The 24311-nt window shown below is 40.7% G+C and overlaps 1 protein-coding gene across 1 annotated transcript in view; it reads left to right on the top strand.

Moving 5' to 3' along the window:
* The window catches only part of PAH (phenylalanine hydroxylase), a gene marked incomplete at both ends in the record, with an annotated part of 69311 nt that overhangs the window by 3540 nt on the left and 41460 nt on the right, over positions 1 to 24311 (top strand). The window contains 2 exons of the mRNA XM_080705069.1: positions 2265 to 2372; positions 19902 to 20085. Coding sequence (XP_080561195.1) covers positions 2265 to 2372; positions 19902 to 20085 — 292 coding nt within the window. The remainder of the gene's footprint in view (positions 1 to 2264; positions 2373 to 19901; positions 20086 to 24311) is intronic.

Below are 24311 nucleotides of genomic sequence, written 5' to 3' on the forward strand. Positions count from 1 at the left end.
TACACTCCCAGACCTATTTTATATATATTTTTTATTTGGAAACAGGGTCTCTTAAGCCAGCAAGGCTGGCTTCAAACCAGCGCGATCCTCCTGTCTCTGTCTCCCAAGTGCAGGGATTACAAGCGTGCACCACCACGCCCGGCTCCTAGCCCTACTTTTTTATTTTGAAACAGGGTCTCACTCAGTTGCTAATGGCCTCAAAAGTACCTGAGGCTGACTGCAAACCCATGATCCTCCTGTCTTGGCCTCCCAAGTACTGGGATTACAAGTGTGTGCCACCAAGCCCAGCTTGAAGTGGTTTTGAAAATGCAGAAGTGCGTGCGTGGGCAAAATTCTGTTATGGCAGAATCAATGCAGACCGCTCAGAGTGGATACACATGAATGCAGTAGGAAGCCAAACTCTTGACTCAGAGTCAGGACCTGACTCCGAGGGTCATTTCTGGACTTGCTGATTGCCTGGATACACAAGGCAGCAAGAGTGGGGTGAGGGTGGCCGATCTCAAGCACAGTAGCATTCAAGGCTCATCCATGGAAGTATCAGGAATAGCCAACTTTTCTTGAAGAAAAAGAATAAGCAGGAGAAAAAGTTGCCAAATGAAGTAGAAACAGCAAAACCCTTTGTCATTTTGAGGAAACAGGGAAAGGACTGAGGACTTTCTTGTTCTCAGTAGAAAGGAGACTGAAGTCAGAGACTTCTGTGCACATGTCTAGCAGAGTTTAAGAGGAAGGAGGAGAATCTGCAACAGGTTCTGATTCATGAGCAATACGCAGGGACCGAATCGCCTGGGTTCAGATCCTAGCTCCACTGGTAACTGCATAATTATATGCCAGTTACTTAGCAGCTCCAAGATGTCATTTTGCCATCAGTAAAGATGGGGGAACGTGGTGCATAATAAAACCTCTGTCCTAGATTGTTTTCAAAAGTAAACAATATAATCCAAATCAAGTGATTCCTATAATAGCTCAGCATTGAAGGTTCTTAATAAATTTTACATTACAAGTTTTTTGAACCGTAACATCACAGTTGAAAATAGGAATGCCTAACAGTTCAGTCTTCTAATTTATTTGAAGCTCCCTATAATCCCATTTGCCCATATGGCTCTTCCCCTATCCTCCTGTTTTGTGTGAGATTCTGGGAAAGTCTGAATTTTCTGAATTGCACGAATTTTATCCTGGGGGGGGTCAATATTCATGTAAGATTTATTATCCTGAGTCAGAGATAAGAATCTCCCAACACAGCCTCCACTCACTGAGATGATAGAACACTGGAGCCATTAATTTTGTTAACTTACTTACAAGAGGGTAATTGTTCTCTTCTTGCTTCTCTCAGGAACAAGCTGCGTGTTTGGTGTGCACAAAAAGAATTTTATTTATTTGTATTATTTCTCTTTAATGTTTTCATGATTTCGTATGGCTGCGTTGTCTTAGATCTCATACTGAGATAAAGAGTGATGGTAACGTACGTGCACATAACTCTTGGAGAATTTCTTCCCTGGTCTCACTCCTCTCCTTCCCATTACCTTCTCCTGTTGTACATTTCTTTGAGATTGAAATTGGTAATTTAATATGTGTACATAAAATTATTGCAACTATTTCAACTGTTATGTATTTTCAATTTTGTACTGTGTGTGTGTGTGTGTGTGTGTGTGTGTGTGTGTGACTGAGGTTTGAACCCATGGGTGTTCTACTACCGAGCTACACTCCTGCCACTCTGTTTTATTTTAAAACAGAGTCTCACTAAGTTGCTGAGGATGGCCTTAAACCTGCGATCCTCCTGTCTCAGCCTCCCAAGTACTAGAATTACAGGTATGGGCCACCATGCCCACCTCAGAATTTCATATATTACTAGAGCAGACCCTTAGCTCCTATAAGAGAGGAATCATGCCTTCTTCATCTTTATTTCTCTCAGAGATACAGAGTGAATCATCCCTGGCATTTAGCAGGTGCTCATTAAAAGAGTCTAAATTCATGGGGTTGACAGGCAACATTAGTAAATGTTTTAATTATTATTAGATTTGATGATTAACAATTAATCAAAACTTTCTAAAACTGGAAAGATACCCAGGAGTATCACTGATCATTTAATTGTCCTTGAATTATTTATTTCCACCAAACTACATACTTCTGTACAGAATACCTGAAGCTCATTAAGCCAGGGCTTAATGGGAAGCAAAAGCCCCTGCTTGCCTCGGGCTTAGTGGTTCTATGGGGATGAATTGCTAAGCCGTGGAAGGCATTTTAACCATGTGCATCTAATCCTGCAGGAAACAAGCTATATTGAAGACAACACCATTCAAAATGGCGACATATCGCTGATATTCTCTCTCAAAGAAGAAGTTGGCGCTCTGGCCAAAGTCCTGCGCCTTTTTGAGGTAAGCACTTTGTTCATATTTTCTAAGATAATGGCAAGGCGAACCCCTAGCTATGTGCAGTGGAAACATAGGGTGTGGAACCCTAAGACTGAGTTTCAGCTCAGGCTCTTCCCTCAGTCAGCAGTGTGGCTGTAAGTGATTCAGTCTCTCTGAGCTTAACTTTCTACATTCATACAAGGTCTGGGTAATATGTGACTTGTCAGCTTCAACTGGAGTTTGTGAGAAATTGTGTTTTGTACAATGCTTAGGCATCTGTCATATAGGACTATAGTTAAAGACTAGCCCAAAATGAAATGAAAGAGCCATTAATTTATTCATTTACTAAATCAATACTGATTATTTTCCGTGTCTAGGCATAAGGTAACAGATAAAACACCATTATTTCCTTCAGCATAACCTCTAACTACATGCTCGGACCCAGCCAGATAGATTCTCTAAGATACTGGCATTTGTCTTCTGATGAAAGGGATTCCATGATCAATGTGCTTCGGAAAGTTGGGGTTGCATTATTTTATCTTATTTCTTTAGTGTAGGGCTTTTGGAATCTAGGCAACTCTAATGTATACTAGGTTATTCTAAGTGGGAAATGTGTGCATGTTATTTTCCAAATTAATTACTGTAGATGCTGCATTTTAAGAACATTTATTAACAACTTGAAACAGAATTTAGGAAATTCTGACTTGGGCTTTAGCAAGGCGTGGTTTCCTAAACCAGATTCCTCTTTAGTACACCGTTGTTAATACTTTCGCTGGATCTCTTCCTACCTGGGGAGGTCTTGCTTTTTGCCCCCTTTCTATGAGCTCCACAGGGTACTGACAGCTGGAGGCAGCGCATTGGTGGGGGCTGCACACACAGCGCTCCATGTGGGTTTGTTTGTGTCTTCAATAAATCCTTCATGCACCTGGCCGGCTATAATGAGACAGCTCATGAAAACTTACAGTGTTCTCAGCACTTGGGGCGAGGGTGTGCACAGGGGTTGTAAGGAGGAGCTGCCTCTTTCAGGATCTAGCAGACCTTCTGAGCAGCTGCGGAGCCCGTGAAGCCTGCGGGTGTCAGTGCAACATGAACACACACTTTAAAACACAGGAAGAGAGTGCTGTTAAAAACACTGCAACATAAAGCTTTTCTCATGTCTTCTGCTTGTCATGGTGTTTTCTTATCCTCCCCTTTCTGGGGCACTGAGGCTCTTCAGCTGCTGGACTGACAGCCACGTTTCCATCAGTGGTGGGCAAGTCCATCTCCCCTTCCTATGGGCCTGCTGCTCCACCCCACGTGACTGTGATCCTTCAAGAGGTTGCAGCCTATGGATGGAGCTTGGAAGAGAGGTTCACCCAGGGCCAATCGTCCACAGAACCACCTGCAGGCAGGGAGGGGACAGCAGCTGAGGGTCTACCCACCAGCTCAAGCCACTGGCTCTGACTCTGGACAGAGGGGCACAGAGGTGGCCAGATGAGACCAAGGAGGCCAGGCTCTGGGAACCACAGCTTAGAAAGCTGGAAACAAGACCCCCCTCTGCCGTCATGGGAAACAGGGAAGAGAAACATGCACGATTTCACATGAGCCAAGACTCCAAGCACCCAGTGCATGCTTTATGGTCCCACTGGACGTTGCTGACCTGACAAAAATCCCCAAATGCTCAAGAAGGAGCTCAAGAAGGCTGGAAGAATGTTGAACCCCAAGTGTGAGCACGGTGGGACTAAACCCATGACACACACAGGAGGCTGGCCTGGCCTCAGAGCTCCTGCCTGAGCTTCCCTTGAGTGAGCGACTATCTATCTTCTCCCTGTTCTCAGAGCACTTTTTCCTTTAAGTGCAAGACTTATGTGCCCTGCTCAGTGTGTGCCTAATTGTATCTTTCTTTGACCCTAAGGATGCTTTCTGCTGGAAGGGAATTTTGTCTCAGCTATCTTTATTGTCTCAGTAGACCCAGAATTATATATATGCTAGTTAATCAAGGAAGAATAAAATTAATTTTTAATATGAACAAAAGATATTAGAATCTTTTCACTTTTTTTTTGTCCTGGATTTTAAGAGGAATATTATTGAGTCAATCGATTTCCACCCTGAGTTCTTTAGTAAAATGATATCTAGGATAATAGACAGATTTTTCATATAGAATTCCAAATATTCTAAATAAATACTTCATCCTCAAAGAGGAAGAATGTAACTCCGCCTTCTAAAGTGTGGGCTTTGCATCCTGGCTTTTACCCAAAAAGTACAGTTTGGGAGGAAAAATGAAATAAAACTTCGTGGTGGAGGGACACCATGATTCACCACAGGAAATCCCTCAGCCAGGGGATTGAGATCAACAGCATCCCAAAGGAACAAAATATTGAAATAGAACTTCTGTTAATATTTAAAAATCCCAACATCGTCAATGATGAGTCATGGTAATCGTATTTACCCTTAACATAATATGACGAAAGTGGTACTTTACCCCCGTGAGTCTCCTCCCCCAAACCCACAACCCCAGACTAACCACAAGAAAAACATCAGGTGAATCTCCACTGAAGGGCATCGTGCAAAGTACACAAAAATTGTCAAGGTCATCAAAAAGAAGAAATGCCTGAGAAATTGTCACAGCCAGAAGAAGCCTAAAGAGAGGTGACAAGAAAATATGGTGTCTTGAGTGAGATCCTATAAAGGACAAAAAATATCAGACACAAATGAGAAAATCTTGAATAAAGTATGGTCTTTAGTTTACAATGATGCATCAGTATTGTTTCATTAATGTTCAGTGTTAATGTAAGCTTTTAATAATGAGAGAAATTGGGGCCAGAGTGTGCCTTTTCTTTCTCTTCTTTTTTCTTTTCTTTCCTTTTTCTGTTTTTTTTTTTTTTTTTTTTGCAGTACTGGGAATGGAACTCAGAGGCATTCTACCCCTGAACTACACTCTCAGCCCTATTTTTTATTCTTTATTTTGAAGCAGGGTCTCACTGAGTTGCAAAGGGCCTCACTAAGTAGCTGAGGCTAGATGGGAACCAAGATCCTCGTGTCTCAGCCTCCTGAATGCTGAGATTACAAGTGTGTACCACCACGCCTAGCTCTTTTTTTTTAATTTATTTTTTCTTATTTTTTAATTTGTTGCAGTGTTAGGTATAGGATACAGAGCCTTGTGCATTTTAGGCAAACTCTTTACCAATGAGCTATATCCTCAGCTCTGTGAGAATTATTATAAATGTATAGATATATGCACTATATAAACATATATTCACAATTAAATTTTTAAATTTTTTGTGTACATCTAAAATTGTTCTAAATAATGATGTATATTAAAAAAAGAAACCTGACTGTGCAAAGAAAGAGGAGACATATGCCTGAGCTAGAGCAAGCAAGGTGTTCAGAGAAAAGAGATGGGGGCATTTTCTGAGTGACAAGCTGTTCCTGAGAAACCATTCGTACAAGGCTCCTATGGAACTTTTCAGCCTTAGTATTAGATAGTTAATTACGTTTTCTCCTTGAATGGTGGCCCTTTAGGCCAAAGTCAGAGTTAATAGATTAAATAACTGTAAATTAACAAGATGTTTACAACCTAATAAATAAACCAAAAGTAATTAAATGACCAGAACTAGATGGAATGCACCCAAGAGGTGTGTGTGTGTGTGTGTGTGTGTGTGTGTGTGTGTGTGCACGCACACACACACACACACATGTGCACACACTCTCTGGGTATCTTTCTTAAAGCATAACCCCAAATCATAACTGCTCGAGTCATCAAGAGAGGTGTTGCTGTACCAGTTCAACAGAGGAGAAAACAGAGGTCATTGTACTGGGCGATCAGTGAAGGGCTATTGTTAGTGTAAACTGATTTTTTTTTCTCCACAAGTATTTCAGAAGTTACTCTAGAAATTGTATAAGTGAGCATACCTCTTATACCCTTGTTCACAGTCTGGTAAAACTCAGAGTTAAGTCATTCAAAGTGTGGAGTTAAGGGAGAGAACTCAATTCTAAAATTTGTGGAACGGCATCATCATCATATACCACACCGGGCACATAAGATTCTTGATCTGATCCACATTCAGCTCGGTGGAGGAGGCAGCACTCTGGTTTTGTAGATGAGGAAACTGAGGTTCTGAGGGGTTAACTCGCTCAAGAACACACAGTTAATGTGCAGTGGAGATGGGTTTGAGCCCTGGTTCTTGTGTTTCAAAGCCCATGATCTCTCTACTACATCCCACACCTATGCCAAACATGGCTGTCCCTGCACATCTGTTATCATCTCTGGAGTTTTAAAATAATGCGAATATCCTGACCCTAGCTTCCCATTCTTGTGTTTGTCTCCAGGTCTTCTTTCTTTATTTTATTTTATTTTATTTTATTTTTTATTTTTTATTTTTTGGTGGTACTGGGGTTCCTGGAAGCCCTTCTACCTCTGGGCTACACTCCCAGACCTATTTTTATATTTTTATTTAGAAACAGGGTCTCCTAAGCCAGCACGCGTGGCTGGCTTCGAACCTGCGCGATCCTCCTGTCTCCGCCTCCCAAGTGCGGGGATTACAAGCGTGCGCCACCACGCCCGGCATTTCTTTCTTTATTTTAAATTGAAAAATGTATCAAAGTCCAAGAAAATGAACTACATACATTCCTACTAGTCATTATCAACCACTGCTGGAATATTGACATATTCACTCTCATTTTCATGATGATTATGAGTTCAAATGTTATTGACATAGTGTTCCATAGGAAAAAAATAGTACATTAGAGATAAAGCTATTGTCCTTTCTAATCTTTCCTCAGTCTGATGGTCCTACAAACTCTCTGGCCAAGACAGCATTCTTAGGAGTTTACAATAGTTCCTTCCAGTCCTTTAAAACATTATACTGAACCGGGCGTGGTGGTGCACGCTTGTAACCCCAGCATTCGGGAGGCTGAGGCCAGAGGATAGCAGTTTGCAGCCAGCCTCAGCTACTTAGTGAGGCCCTTTGCAACTCAGTGAGACCCTGTTTCAATATAAAGAATAAAAAAAAAAAAATAGGGCGGAGGGTGTAGCTCGGAGGTCGAAAGCCCCTGGGTTCCATCCCCAGAAACACAAATAAAAAAATAAATAAAATAAAATAAAACATTAAAACTGATGTAGATAGGTGGTATGTATACAACATTCTGCAACCTCTTAGAACCACACTTAGAAGGGGTCAAGATCAGGTACTCAAGAGAGACAGGGCTGTGGCTCCAAGACAGTTGCTTGACTTTTCTGACCATCAGTTTGTCATTTGTAAAAGGGGACTAATAATAGTACCTGCTTCATAGAAAAGTTCTGAAAATTAAAATATATGAGGCTTTTATAGATGTAAAAGCCTCAGACAGCTAGTTATTTATTAACCACTCAATAAGAATTATTATAAATGTATAGGTATATACACATATATAAACATACATTCCCAATACATATTTTGGATATAGCTACATGTTGATATATATAGATCAAGTAAATAGATAGCTCTTAACGTTTGAAGCACAATTCTTAATATGTATGCACTATGTTTTATTTTTAAATCCCTTTAATGTTGGCATCCACAGTGTTCCTGTTTTGTTATTTGTTCATTTATTTTGATATGTAATATGCAAGTATTTATCTAGAGTAGATATCTAAAAATGTATTGGCTGGTCTTAGGGTATGGGAATTTTTTTTTTTTTTTTTTTGGTGGAACTGGGGTTCCTGGAAACCCTTCTACCTCCGGGCTACACTCCCAGAGCTAATATATATAAAATATATTAAATATATATAAATATATATATATATTTTTTTTTTGAAAACAGGGTCTCTTAAGTCAGTGAGGCTGGCTTTGAACCTGTGTGATTCTCCTGTCTCTGCCTCCCAAGCATGGGGATTACAAGCGTGCGCCACCATGCCCGGCAGAGTATGGGAAATTTTAATTTTAACATAAGCTACTGGATTGTTCTCCTAATATCTTATAAACAATTTATACTCCTACTAGTTCAATATGGAAATGCTCATTTACATATCTCGGCATATGTATTTTATTACTTCGACTCTAGGACAATGTTATGGGTTAAATATGGCAATTTATTGTTTTAGCTTTTATTTCCTTGATTCATAAGTGAGAAGAGGATGTCTTTTCCTATTTCATGACATTAACATCTTTTCACTTGTAAAATGTAAATTTTCTGCTTAAATTTGTCAAATGTTTTTCTTTCTATAAATTTGTTTTTTTCTTACCAATTTTTTGACATCTTATGTGATTTAGAGTTTGTGTTCGATAAATATTTTCTTTCAGTCTCTTTTATTTTACTTGGGTTTATGGTACTGTCAAACTGAAATTTTGAAACCTAGTGTAATCAGTGTTTTAAGTCATTTCTTTTATGTGTTTTTGTTGTTGTTGTTGAAATCACTTTTTAATTATACTGGGGACTCTGGTGGCTAGTCGGGAATGGGCGTCATCTAAGCCATCGTCAGGGAAGGGTTCTCACTGTGCACCATGGACTGTGCTCGCCACTCACTGTACATGAACTGAATCATATTTCATACTCAGCACAGTGCCAATGGGGAGGTGGTACCGTACCCATTTTACAGATGAGGAAAATGAAGCCCAGAGAGCTCAGAAGCTTGCCCAACATAAACACTTGAAGTGGCAGAACTTTAGAAATTGGCCTAACTTATTGATTCTAAAACCCCCAGGCTTATGATTTTTGTCAGAGAAAACCCAATTGTTTATGAGAAAGAAGGACACCAGGACAATTATTTTGCTTGTCTCTTGGTAAAGAAAATAATCTTTAAATGGGATGTGTTGGAACAAGGTACTGAGATACTTGAGGAATCTGAGACAAGTATGAAGATAAGAAAGATGTTAGAGTCAGAGCCTTGATTTAAAATAATTTTTAAAGTAAAAAATCTGGAATGAATTTTTTATATCATTTTGTGCGTTTATGCACACAATGCAATGGCCAGGAGTGGAGGTGGTGACACTACCCAGAGACAAAGTGGTTGATAGGACTGTGGGCATTTACGTCTCTCATGATATCTGTGGAAAGAAGTGGGAATCAAGTAACAGACGAAAACACTGACAAAGCCCTTAAGTTGTACAATTGACTAATTTCTAAACCACATAGACTGAAAGGAGAGAAAATAAATGGCAAATCAAGTGAATAGTCTAAACTACAGAGCGGTGTTTCCTAAACAATACTCCAGCAGATTCTCCGTTTTATCAAAAGAAAACGCCAAGAGTCACTTCCACACGTGGATTTTGGAGTGTGACAGTGCACAAGAGCACAGGAAAAGCTGAGAATTCTTGCAGAGAGGAAAATGATTCAACGTCGCCACACTCCTCATTTCCCAAACTCATTTCTGACTATGGTGTCTTGTTTAGGGAAGGCATATTAATATCTCCCAGAAATTAGTGTTTCACCAAACATGTCAATTTACAGTTATAAACGCCAAACTATGCTCAAGATAGGGAGTAGTAGGGATACCAGAGGGACTCCAGATAATGGAGGGAAAGCTCAGCAAAGCCAGAAAGGAAGGGGAGGGGAGGAAAAGAGCTGAGGTTAATGAATGGAAAAGCTACATTGGAATACGTGTATACATGTGAATATAACATTGTTAACCTGGACACTCAGTATTGAGAATGGAGGAAAAAGGGGTAAAAGGGTGGGCACCAAATAGTATGTGAGTGTATGCCACTGTCAATGTGACCCACATTATGATTGAGACTATAGTGCACCAATAAAATAAGTTAAAAATAAATGCCAAACTATTGAGTAATGGCCTAGATTTGGGGCATTGAGAATAATAATTGACTGTCCAAAATAAAGCTGTTTGGATTCAAACCCCAGTTGTACTACCTCTGAGCTAGATGACTACAGCAAAGTTGTTTAGTCTCTTGGTAACTTGGTTTTCTAATTTTTACAATGACAGTAATAATAAGCTGGTATCATAGGAATGTTGTCAAAATTAAATGTTAATTTATGCCAAATAATTAGAAGGGTGTCTGGCCCACAGTAAGAGCTCAATAAATGTTTATCCTAACAAACATTATTTTTGCATACCGTATCTTTAGAGGGTCACAGAGAGTATCAAGGATGCTTAAGTTCTCAGCCATAGGAAAACAGTAAAAAGATGAGGTCAACTAGACTTGAAGAAAGAAGAGAAGACTCGGTGTGGGAAACATAATTGTTTCATTCAATTATTTGAAGGTCCATCATTGGAGAAGAATTCTAGTTACTTTCTTCAACTTCAGATGCAGAAGGTCAATGAGTAGAAATTACAGGGAGCCTGTTCCAAATCACTTACAAGCAAAATCTCTATTTCTAGGAGGGCGATGGAAGGCATTGATTTCAAGAATTATTACCATCAAAATAGCCAGAAAGGGCAGGACAGAATCAAGGAAAGCATGTGATAAAAATATACTTGCTTTCCTTATAGACAAAAGACAACAATCTACCTAGTTCTTCCAAGATTGGTGATAGAGGCAGAAACATCCCACGTGGGAAGAAATAGCTATACTCTGTGCATCCCTTCCTAAGTACTATTGCGGGCACACCATGTTTAATGAGTAGGACCATATAGCAGAGATGCAGTTGGGATGTTTAACCAATCCATATTAAGGGCTTAGAGTAATACATGAGAGACTAATAATAATGTGAACCAGACCATCTGCTGCCTTGCTCAACTCCATGTGCTGGAAGCCTTCTTGGTTCTTAATCCCCAGAAACATGTTCTGTTTCTACCACCTCATGTTCCCTACCACCTCAAAGAAAAGGTGAGGTCTGAAATAAGTGGGCAGACCTTTCCTTGGGTGACCAGGTTTGGTTTCCTGCCCGAGTTTTCATCCCTTCCTTGAATGATTAGTTCTCAAGTCATCATCACACTTAGAGGAAACGTGTGGTCTGCCAGTGGGCTTGTATCCTTGTAGACCTCCGTGGGCAACTAAGTCAGAATACACTGTGCTCTGGTTTGGGTCTGGAATGTTCCCCCAAAGCTCCTGTGTTGAAAGCATGCCCCCAAAGCAGCAAGGTTCAGGTGGGGGGCCATGGTTGGAGGGGCTGGGTCATTGGGGGCAAGGCCTTGGAGACTAGATATGTCCATGGGTCCCCTCCTCTCAGTCTTTCTGATTCCTACTGCTATAACTGAGAACAACTTTTCTCTGCCACATTCCCTGCTGATAAAGCTTCTAAAACCTACTAACATCTGAAATCATGAGCTCTGAGTAAACCTTTTCTCCTCTAAGTTATTATTGTCAGGTATTTTGGTCACAGCGATGGAAAAGCTGAGGAATTACACCATAATAAAAATCAATATTTAGAAAAGAGATATAGATTATTGTGTTTATGTGTGTAGGGTGGGTGATGGTGGGTACTGGAACAGATGTTCTTGTGACTTAAGGGCAGATAACAAGGAATGTGCCAAACCTCTAGGTGCTAATCTGTGAACATTACACTGCCCTCAGTAGATAGTTTTCTCAATTCTTTATGCATTTATTTAAACAATTCCTAGAGCTCTCTATATTTTTAGCCATTACTAGCTTATGTCCCATTTCTTTGTAGGAAAAAAGTCTCCTGAGAGTCTTTATTGCAAGTGCTTAGTAATGAGCCATAAAATTGGAAGCCGGCTCCCATGGGAAGTTTCAAAAAAGAGGTCTCCCTTTCACTCCAACACTCCACTAAATACCTACCTCATTGTGTATTCTTCAGGGGAGGGGACAAGAAAGAAGCAGATATACAGAGCTCTGAGATGTGAGGCTGTCTCAGGGAGGTTCGTAGGTATCATTTCATTGATGAGGACTCAGAGCTTCGGCTAAGCAAGCTGTCCAAGGCTAGACAAGTAAAAATTGCTTCAGAATTTATCTTCCATTTTTACAAAAGACTGGCCTTTTGGAATCTAGTGAAAAGGGCACAATCTATATTAGTTACATCCATTTCTTGTATCCTAACCTTTTCTAAAGAGCCCATTTCTCTCCCTCACCAGACACTTGATGATCTCATACTTTCTAACTTATCTTTGAGTAATCTGCTATTATCAGACCCTGTAGAGGTGATGGAGTCGTGGGAATGATGGAGTCATGGGAATGAGCTAGACGGTCACCCTCTGCCCCCAGAGAGCTCAGAGACTCTACATTAACAAGCAGTTACAATGAAGAGTACACCTGCTGTGAGGAGCTCAAGGTTCCATGAGCATCCTTAACCCAAACCTGAGGCAGAGGAGGTCAGGGGAGGTCTCATGGAGATAGAATGTTTCAGGTGAAGCCTGAAGGGGTTGACCAGAAGGCAGAGGCAAAGAGAAGTAAATTCTAGAATAAAGGAACAGCTGACTTAGGTGAGAAAGAATAAACAGGTTACAGAATACTGAATCCCCTACTGTCTGCCAGCCTCAGCATTGCTGGGGCAGTGGGGTCATCCAGGCAGATACGGGACATTTGGACTTTAAAGACCTGCCCATGATCCTTGAGCCTGGCAAAAAGCACTGGATCAAGAGGGAATCACGAGGACTGCTTTACCTCCTGGTCTTGGGTCTAGAGTAGCATAAGCAGGAACCTGTTTACCAGGAAAATTTCTTCTTTCATCAAAATAAGGAATTTGAGTTCCACTGGAGGAAAAAATATCTTTATAGCCCACGTGACACTTTTACTTTTTTTAAACTATAAAGTACAGATAATGATATAAAGAACACATGCAATTCACCTGATTAAAAAACAAATCACTATAGGGTTGATTAAAGTCCCTGGGTACCCCTTCATCATGTTTCTCCCTCCTTAGAGGTAACCATTAATCTGAATTTGATATGTTATTACCATGCAACCTTTTATACTGTTGTTGTAGGTAGATATCTATCCGTGACCCATGGCTTAATTTTGTAAATTTGTACTCATGTATGGAAATCATATTAAAATTATTCTTCTGTAGTTTTCTGCTTTGGGAAAGAGGGTGGTAAACATTGTTTTGTCCATATTGATGTTCATAGTTCTTATTCATCTTCCCCTCTCTCTACTCCATTGTGTGATTATACTTTATCTATCCCTGTTGGAAAATATTTAGATTGTTTCCTTTCTTGGCATAAAGTATTGCACTGGACATTTTGTACAGGGTTGATGATTTACTTAATGCGTAGACAAATCTCTAATGGAAAACTAACATTGTTTTTAGTTGCAAAACACTTCATACCTTGGCATTTTTGAGAACTAGCAACACAGGGCTTGCTTTCCAAACGTTTATGATGACACTAGGTCTCGTGTTGCCACAGGGCAGACAGAGTGTGCTGGCCCACCGAGGACACGTGAGTTGGGACTGACCACCAGTAACCTGGAATGAAACAGTCCACAGGGTCTTCTTGATCCTCTGTGTCTTCTCACTCTGCTGGCAAGAAAAGCTGTAGAAAGAGCAGCACTAGGGGAAAAAAAGAAAAGTTTTTTGTCCTTTGAAAAAACCCTTGAGCAGAGCCTGGATTAAGCTGCTACCCTGACCCTTTCTAGGAAGGGTCTCAATTAGGTTAGAGGCAGTGCTAATGACCAGGAAGAGGAACTTGGGAGGACATAATATCAAACACAGGGAAAAAACTTAGAGAAGACAAAAACCAAGGGATCACAGAAGAGACCCTCTAAGAGCCAGCGTAAGTGAGATCCCAAAATGTGGTTTGTTGGGTGAGACTCTACTGACAGTCTCAGCCAAGGAGCTCAATCCCAGGGTAGATGATCTTGGGCTCCCTGTAGAATTTAATCCCATATTTTCCTGAATATTTTTCATTTCCCTGTTAAACACAGCAGGGTCACCTGGTTGGTCCTTGGCCAACCAGGGTCACTGTTGCCCTCTCACAGGAGGAAATCGGTGGAATAGGCAAGAAGTCCCTCACCTCAGGAGATTTCTATAATCTCTACAACTATCACTCATCACCCCAAATATAGTAATGGCCTCTAGACTTTCTGCCCAATGCTCCACTAAATTCTATTAAAACAACTTCTAAGTGTTCCTTTTTGTTATTCGGGGATTGAATCCAAGGCCACTGTATCTCTACACTACATTCCAGCCCTATATTCCTTATTTTATTTTTTACTTTATTATTTTGTAGTAGCAGGGTTGTAACCCAGGGGCACTATATCACTGAGCTACACCCCCATCCCTATTTTATTTTTTATTTTGAAACCATCACATTGAGTTACCATGCACTGGCTTCGAACTTGCAATCCTTTAGTCTCAGCCTTCCAGCCATTTTATTCTGAAACAGGGTCTTGGTAAGCTGCTGAGAATGACCTCAAACCTATGATTCTCCTATCACAGCCTCCCAAGTGCTGGGATTATAGGCATACAACACCATGCCTAGCAGAAGTATTTCTTTTAAGATGAGTCATATCTTCTCTCTTTCTGCTTAATTACCTCCTGTAGCTTCTTTTATCACTCAAAGTGAAAATGAAATTGCAGGTAATGGCCAACATGGCTGTTACAGCTTATATTTAAGATGTTCCCCAGACCTCATGCCCTAGAACATGAAGAGCTAGGACTTGGTTGCTAGGGACATTGTTTTCCCAGGCCAGTGTCTGCACTTTCTACTTTTCCTCTCTCTGCTGCCTCGGTGAGCTGGCATAAGCTCTTACCCTTTTTCTCTGCTCCCCACCATGATACCCTGAGGACCTGCAACCCAGGCTCCTACTTGGAAGCTCAGTTACTATGGACTGAAATCTCCAGAATCGTGAGCAAATCAATCTTCCTTTCTTTAAAAGTGTGCCTGTAAGCTGTCTGGGCCGCAGCAGTGAGAGCACTGACCAACAAGGTGGCCTTAATACTCTAGTCCTCCCTACTCCTCTGCCTCATGTTCTGTGCCTACACTTCCTGAGTCATGCTGGTTTCCTTAAAGGTCCCCAACCCTATTATCTACCCCATGACCCTTGTACTTGCTGTTCCCTGTGGCCTTTCACTGGCCGACTTCCCATTTCTGCTTAAATGCCACCTGTTTATTTTCTGAGGCCTTAATGGCTGCCCTGTTTAAACCACACCCAGGTATACCTATCCCCCTTTCTTGCTTTACTTTTCACTGTCGTGCTGACCACCATCTGAAGACTATGTGTTTGACTTATTTACCATAGTTAGTGTAAATCTCGTCCTTGGAGAACATGAGGGAGAACTGTGAGGGTGGGGATTTTTTCTGCTTGGTCACCATCACACGCCAGCACTTAGACAGTGCGTGACCCACGGAGGTGCTCGGTGGGATAAATAGCTTTTCCCTTACAGTCTAGTCTCATTGTAAAACATCCTCAGGGGTTTCTTCTTTTTGAAGCATGCTCTCAGAAAAAGATCTGAAAATTTTTAGAGTAATAAAATATATTAAAGGATGAGATGACTTACAGAACATTTATGTGGCCCACCTCCCAGAGAAATGCCCATCTATACCAGTTTGAGAAGGCAGAATATAAGGAGATCTCAGTGAGTCCCATGAATCAAATCAAAAGTGTATTAGGTGCTTTAACACATCATGTGTGTCACTGTCAATGCACCAATAAAAGCATATTAAAAAATCCTCATTAAGCTGCTAGAAAATATTCTGGTCCTCCCATCACACAGAAATAAGCAGAAGTCCAGGATGGTCACTTGGCATTATCATCCAAAGACGGTGAGTGCAGGATGACAATACGGACTCAGGTTAGTGCCAAAGCCAGTGGTCTTCACACTGCAGGAGTTCCCCTTCTTCATAGAATCAAAAAAGGAGGAGAGAGACCCTTAGCTTCAGGCCAGTTTAGGGACAATTGCCTGGTGGAATGACTATAGTTAATAATAATGTAGCAAATATTTCAAAAAGCCTAAAAGAGAGGATTTTAAATGCTCTCGCTATAAAGAAATGATAAATATTTGACATTATGGGTATATTAATTAGCCTGATTTGATCTTTCCACAATGCACACATATATCAAGATGTCACATTTTACACTATAAATATATTCAATTATCTGTCAATTAAAAATAAAATAGCATTTAAAGAATCCAGAAAGGCACATCAATGTTTCACCATCATGGATTCTATAGTTTTATTCACTTGTTTCTACTTCCTCTTTTAAAAAGAGTATTTTCAGCTGGGCATGATGGTGCACACTTGTAATCCCAGCATTTGGGAGGCTGAGACAGGAAGATCACGGTTCGCATCCAGCCTCAGCTACTTGGTAAGGCCCTTTGAAACTCAGTGAGACCCTGTTTCAAAATAAAGAGTAAAAAGCCAGGTGTGGTGGCGCACTCTTGTAATCCTCGTGATTGGGAGGCTGAGACAGGAGGATCACACAGGTTCGAAGACAGCCTCAGCTACTTAGTGAGGCTCTCAGCAACTTAGTGAGACCCTGTTTCCAAATAAAATATAAGGTAGGTCTGGGAGTATGGCCCGAAGGTAGAAAGCCCCTGGGTTCCACTTCCAGCACCACCAAAAATAAAAAAAAATAAATAAATAAATAGTAAAAAAAATAGGGCTGGGGTATAGCTCTGAGGTAGAATACCCCTGGGTTCCCCAGTACCAGAAAAAAAAAAAACTATATATATATATATATATATATATATAGTTTTTTTTTTTTCCTTCAAGAATGGGAAGTGAAAAGTTTTTTGGTCCATACTTAATAAAAGAGATCATTCATGTTAACTTATCTCATACTTTTTCTTCAGAGTCTTAATCAAGTTTTTACATTGAGAGGTTTATACTTAAACAAAATCTCGAACATATCACGAAGCTATTTTTATACATTTTGGTACTAGAGATTGCAGTCATTCAATCTCTAGATTGAATGGTACTAGAATAGTACTAGGTACTAGAGATTAAGGGTCATTCTACCTCTCGACTACATCCCAAGTCCTATTTTATTTAGTTATTTCTTTGTTTTGAAACAGGATTTTGCCAGGCTACTGAGAGTTTCACCAAGTTGCTGAGACTGGTCTTGAACCTGTGATCTCCTGTCTCCATCATTTTTGAAAAGTTCAACTCTCAATGTTTTTTTGCTTTTTCATAGATATCTCCTTGAAGTAATATCAAGGATTGTTTTTTTCTTAATCTCTCACCACAGGTGTGGTGAGTGTGTTTGGGCCAATTTGTAGACCTGCCAAGAGCTCCTTTTTAACAAAAAAATTCATTACTAAAACTGATCCTAACCAGGCTTGGAAATTAATTTCTAAAGCCTTTCTTAGCAATCATAATAATCAGTTTCTAAGGATCTGCACTGATAAGCTGGAGCCCTCCCCCAATAAAGAAACTGGATAGTAAACCTGAGGGTTAATTATTAACAAATTGAATCAAATGGGAAAGAAATAGTTTGAAAAAACCCCATCTGGATATTTAGTGCATAGTTAACCAGAAACTTCTCTCACATAAGACTTTTGGCAAATAAACATAAGTTTTATATGATCTCATTATAACCTGCTTTTATGCATTTTACCATAGAATAAAAGTAAGTTAAGCTGGGTATGGTCATGCATTTATGCAATCCTAGTACTTGGAAGGTTGAGACAGGAGGATTGCAGGTTTGAAGACAGCTTCAGCAAGCAAGACCATCAGCAATTTAGTGAGACCCTGTTCAAATAAAAAATAAGTTAGGACTGGGATTATAGCTTGGAGGTAGAGCTCCCCTGGGTTCCATTCCCTGAACCAAAAAGTTAATATTTCATAATAAAAGAAATAATTGTGTTTTTTAGAAAAGTTCAGTTTAGATTAACAGAGAAAATAGAAGGATACAAAAACACCTCTCAGCCTGTCATCCAGAGTGGCTCACTTATATCTTGAAGTGTTGGTGACACTGGTTTATGAATGTTGCTATTTGCTTTTTAGTGGTTGAATAATCTCCCACTGAATGATTATCCTACAGTCTTATGGGGGGAATTAGCTGGCTTAGAAATTTTGGTGCAAAGCTTTGTGAATTTTCCCCTTAATTTGGTTCTCCAGCACTACAACGGAGTCATGGAGTATAAGGTGTATGATGGTCATCCTCAACGCAGGTGGATTCTCTGTGGAAGGGGCTGCTTTGAGGGCTGGGTTGTAGGCAGTGAGCATCTCCTGGTAGTTTCCCTCCTGGTACTTCTCTGCCCCATGCACACACCTCTTCCTCTCCCCCTCGCTCATCTTCCAAATGATTGCCCAAGTTAGCATGCCAGAGGTGTGTCCTTTCCTGGCACTTGGTCTTGCTGTGCTCTCTGCTCTGCACAAGGGAGGGATTGGTTGTCTCTTGCTTTGAAGTTTCAACATAGGTCAACAGAAGGGAAACCTACCTCATCCCTTTCTTCCTGAGCCAAGAACTCCTTGTTGTGCTTAGGAAGTAGCCTCTGTTTGCTTGATAAGTTCCATTATCTACCATTATCTCCCTGGCTGGCCTTCCCTCCTCCACGTTCTCTCTCCACTTGGGGTTTTTGTGCTGGTGGAACTTGCTGCAGAATGAACCCATAAATGATGGCAACATCCTGTCCCCTTGGGGGTCATAAAGAAGGACCAACAGAAGGAAGTCCTGTTTGAAATCACTTATTAACTATACCAGCATGTTGAATTTCTTTATGTTCAATTTACTATTAATAATAATGATAGAAGTTGACATTTATATTCACTGCATCCCTGGCAAGAAAGACACTGTTGTCAGAAGACCATTGACTCAGCCAGATGTGGTGGCACACACTTGTAATCCCAGTACTTGGGAGGCTGGGACAGGAGGATCACAGGTTTGTAGCCAGCCTCTGCTACTTAGTGAGGCCCTCTGAAACTTAGTGAGGCCCTCTGAAACTTAGTGAGACCTCTTTCAAAATAAAATAAAATAGCTGGGCGTGGTGGCACACGCTTGTAATCCCTGCGCTTGGGAGGCAGAGACAGAAGGATCCTGCAGGGTCGAAGCCAGCCACGCACGCTGGCTTAGGAGACCCTGTTTCCAAATAAAAATGTAAAAATCGGTCTGGGAGTGTAGCCTGGAAGTAGAAGGGCTTCCAGGAACCCCAGTACCACCAATAAAATAAAATAAAAATAAAATAAAATAAAATAAGGCTGAGGGTGTAGCTCAGAAGTAGGATGTCCCTGAGTTCCATCTCCAATACCAACAAAACAAAACAAGAACAAAAACAAAAAAAAGTGACTCTTAGAAGAAAGAGACCCCATCTCTTCCCCTTACAGAAAAGCATCTCCACCTCTCATGTTCTTTTTATCATCCTTCTTAACCTCTTCAAAAGGCTAAATTCTAGGAACCATATTTAAACAAAATAATGTTGCTTTTAGATTATTACTGAAATCCTATGGGCTTTACGTTGGAGAAAGGGGTTTTTCTATATAAAATTTTTGGCAGCCACTCTCCTACCCATTTGAACCAATTGGGAATCTTATGGTGGCAATTCTAGGCCAGTAGCAGATTTCCATGTGAGGCAATGTGGTGGCATTTGAATGACCCCTCCCATCTCTGGCCAGTCAGCACTTAGTTTGGCAAAAGAAAAAGTAAACAACTTTTGAGAATTTAAGAACTTTTTTCCTACTCTTGAAAAAAATCTATTCTTAATTACATTTTGTGCTGTTTTTTTTTTTTTCTGGTTTTGCATCTTGGGCTACGTTAGTCCCAATGACTGTCCCCTCACATTCTCAATTCTCTCTTCCAGGAGAATGACATAAACCTGACTCACATTGAATCCAGACCTTCTCGTTCAAACAAAGATGAGTATGAATTTTTCACCTACCTGGACAAACGCAGTATGCCTGCTCTATCAAGCATCATCAAGAGCCTGAGGCATGACATTGGCGCCACGGTCCACCAGCTGTCCCGAGATAAGAAGAAAGACACTGGTAAGAACTAGAGGAATCATGTGACACAGGTGACTCTATACCATCTTCATAAAATGACAGCACAAATACACTTACCCTGGACAACAGTTATGGGGATGAAGTGAGAGAATATAGGTAGATACCTAGACAAAAACCTGGCATATTGGAGGCATTTAATACATTGATTCTTTCCCCCCTTTCTCCAGATACCAATCTCTTATATTAGTAGTTTGCTTTTTATTGCTGCAACTTTATATGTCATTTCACTTATGGATTAACATACTCTCTTTCTTCCATTTCCAAAGGAGTGATGGCTATGGTGCCCAGAGAGATTTCTATATAAATGCAAATTCAAGACAAGATGCTTGATTATCTCCATTCTAACCAAAGGATTATCTTGAGATATTCTCAAAGCATGCCAGTCCTGGAGCTTGGACAGCCTGGTTTTGGGGTCTGAGGGTTTTTGATGTCATTATCTGTCTCTTTATCAGCCTCTTCCTCTAACTTGTGAGCTCCTTGTGGGCAGGGAATCTCTCTTACCTACATTTATATCCTCAGAGTTTAGCATGATGCTCGATACACAGCAGATATCTACAAGTGGATCTCAAATACCGAAGTTGTCAGGTCTTGCAATTGCTCATTATCTGTTTCTCACAATGCTCTTTGGTTTTGCCCCTGGGAAGGGTGACAGTATATAGGAGTTATAAGAATGGGCCTGGAGTTGGATAGAGTTGGGTTCAAGTTCTATTTCTTCCATTTTTACTGACTTTAAAACCCATAGTAAGTCCCTTTAACTGCCCTAACCTTAATTTTTTTATAATTTTTATGAGAATTAAATTAGATCATACATAAATGATATTTAAAAACAGTACCTGGCATAATACAGGACTGACCAAATGGTAGTATGAAATTGTTATGATTGTGATCAGCTTAGAAAGAATGAAAACAAGGTAGTTGCTTATTCCAAAGCATATTCAGATGAACTATGTTAATAACTATTTTTTAGAATAAGATCATGTTTAGCAAAAAATTATGCAAAAAGTACAGAGAATCCCCATGTGTCTTTTTTTCTCCCCATCATGTTTTCCTATTAACAACTTGCATTTTTAGCGTATTTTTATTTTTGTAAATTTTATGGTTCTGGATATTGAACCCAGGGGCAATCTACCTCTGAGCTACACCCTCAGCCCTTTTTAGTTTTTATTTTGAAACAGGGTCTTGGCTAGTATATGCTGAGAGTCTTGCTCCATTCCCAAGGCTGTCACCGAACCTGCCATCCTCCTGTCTCAGCCTCCCAAGTACCGGGATTGCCGGGGAAAGCCACCATGCCCAGCTATGGTGCATTTTTATAACTGATGACTCAATATTGATATACTACTGGAAACTGAAATTCAGAGTTCTAATTCAGAACCACGATTTGTGTGGTGCAATTCTGTCAGCTTTAACAAATTCATAATGTCACGTATCCTCCATCAAAATGTCATACAGAATAATTTTATCGCCCTAAAAATGCCCCACGCTCCACTAGTCATCTCTCCTTCTTTATTTGATCACCCTGCCAACCACTTATTGTTTTATTTTCTCTGGAGTTGTGTCTCTTCCAGAATGCCATACAGTAGGTAGCCTTGTTGACTGGCTTCTTCCACGCGAGAAAGTCCGTGGTGTCTTCTTTTGACTTAATAGCTAAATTCTCTTTTATCGCTGAATAATATTCCACTGCATGAACTTTACTAGAATTTGTTTATCCATTCATCTTACTTAAGGACATAATATTTGGTGATTATGAATAAAGCTATTATAAACATTCACATACAGGGCTTGGTATGGGTAATATATATTTCTTGGCATGATAAGTTCTAATGAACATTTTTTCAGTGAACATATATTTCCAGGTCATTTGAGTAAATACTTAATTATGTGATTGCCGAGTGAGAGAAACTTGTTTTTTAACTCAAAATTTTGTTATCTATAGTAAAATCAAAAGTTTCTTTCCAAATCAGTAAAACTTTAGGTTGAGAGAATTTCAAGTAGTATAGTTGAATTGGTCAATAAATACTGAGTTATAGTTAGATAACAAATAAGTTGTGTTGTTCTGTTGCACAGTAGGTTCATTTCAGTTAATGATAATATACTTTATCTTCAAAAAGTTAGAAGAAAAGTTTTTAATTTCTCCACCAAAAGAGAGAAGATATTTCTCCTTCCTTCCTTCCTTCCTTCCTTCCTTCCTTCCTTCCTTTTTTTCCGCCTTTCCTTCTTTCCTTTGTCCTTCCTTGAATTGAAACCAGGGCTTTGTGCATGCTACAAGTAGGTACAGTTATTTTGCATCAATTAAAACTAAATTTAAAAGACTAACATTTTAATAGGCAGTGATGCTTTAAAATGAGACAAAATCCCTGCCCTCCTAGGAGATCTCTTCTGCCCTTGCCCCCTGTAGGTATAACTCAGACAAGGAAGCCCAGCCCAGCTCTGCCCACAGTGGCTGCCATGCAGAGGGGCTCAGGTCTCCAGGGGACAAGCCCTTGGAATTTGTTCTCTGTTCGACCCTTTCTGCCTTTCCCGCAAGCTCCCTGCCTGATGACTGTCTTCTCCTGCTTTTCCGGCCACCTGCTCCCAACAGGAGCTGCAGGCCCTGAGGACAAAGGGGCTGCCGGATCCTGGGGCCAGCTCTGCCTCTGGTTGGAGCAGGTGGAGGCTGGGGCCAGCTGGGGCTGTGGGGTCGGAAATCAAAGCAATTGACAGACAGGCAGGCAGCCCCTGGGGGAGCCGGGAAGATGTATGTAGTCCAGCTGGAGGACTGTAGCCTGAACTGGAGGCTCCAACAGGAGATTCTTAGGATATGGTGGAATAGCTGGGAGCCAGATTCCGGAACCAGGGTATGCTATGCTCTATGTGACTTTGAGCAGATTACTGAACTCTCCTAGCTTCCCACTGTATCCTCTGAAAATAACAGGGGTCTCTGCCTTATAAGATTAATAAAATCACATGTCCACGAATCATTGGGAACAGAGCAGAGTGTGTTGAAGGATTGAATAGATGTTCTCTAATTTTACTATTATCATCATTGCTATTATAAATAATGGCATGAGTGCAGGAGCCATAAAAAGCCATCCTGGACAGGACTATGTTTTTGGAGACTTTAAGAACTGGAACATGACCTTAGAGGTCACACTGCCTGGGGGTCCTTAATTTTTCACCGTCTACATGGGGACCCTGACTTGCCCTCTGGCCAGTGTGAATTCTGTGTGGTGGTGGGTGAGGGGTGTGAGCACTCCATTGTGCCAGGTCCCGAGCTAGTTCTTGGAGGGAGAGAAGAGGACACAGACTAGCAAGGGGGATGAGACACCCAGGGAAATCCAGGAAAGGGTCAGTGATGGCTGATGGAGTCCAGCCTCCTCTCCACTTGGAACTCTGAGGATTCAGCCATGTGAAAGTAAGAAAGCTAATGTTTTCCAGCCATGGTGATGCTTGCCTGTAATCCCAGTATGTGAGAGGTTGAGACAGGAGGATGACAGGTTCAAGGCCAGCCTCAGCAACTTAGGGAGACCCTGTTTCAAAATAAAAAGGGTTGGGGAGGTAGCTCAGAGGTAAAATGTACCTGGGTTCAATCCTTAGTACCAATAAAATAAAATAAAATAAAATGTAATATTTTCATGGAGAGGGGTCATGTAGTCACTGTGGATCTTATAAGAGGCTGAACATAGACAAGTCGAATTTCCCAGCATGGATCCCCCTCTTACGGCTTAAAATGGCAGCGTGCTGATATTTGAGGTTAGAAGGAAATTTTACCTTCTAAAGAGAAAAATGCTGACTGATCCTTTACAACAGCATGTGTGTTGTGACCCCTGTCATTCTAGAATGACTACCCACACCTGTCCTTAACTTACTCATAAGCAAACACCTGCTGGGGGCAGTGGATGCTGGGTGGTGTCTGCTGAGAGATATAGGGCCCTTTGGGTTTCTGTGGTAGTTTTTATTAGTTTGCACCCAAAAACAGAACTTCATAGCCCAAACAAGCATTTCTTTGCAGGGCTGCTCTGTCTGTAGAGGACTCAGTGGAGGAATGAATGATCAGAGGAAGAAAAACCATTGGAGTAGATCCGGACCTCTAATTCTTTCTCCCGACAAAATGCTCTTTTTAATGAGGGGCTCAGATCTCGGGCAAGTCTGACAGCAGGTTCAAGTGGGAGATCTGAACCCCTCAAATCAATTAAGATAAACCACTTTCCACTCCCGTTTTTAAACCATTC

The sequence above is a fragment of the Muscardinus avellanarius genome, assembly GCF_963383645.1.
Source record: "Muscardinus avellanarius genome assembly, chromosome: 11".
NCBI lineage: Eukaryota > Metazoa > Chordata > Mammalia > Rodentia > Gliridae > Muscardinus > Muscardinus avellanarius.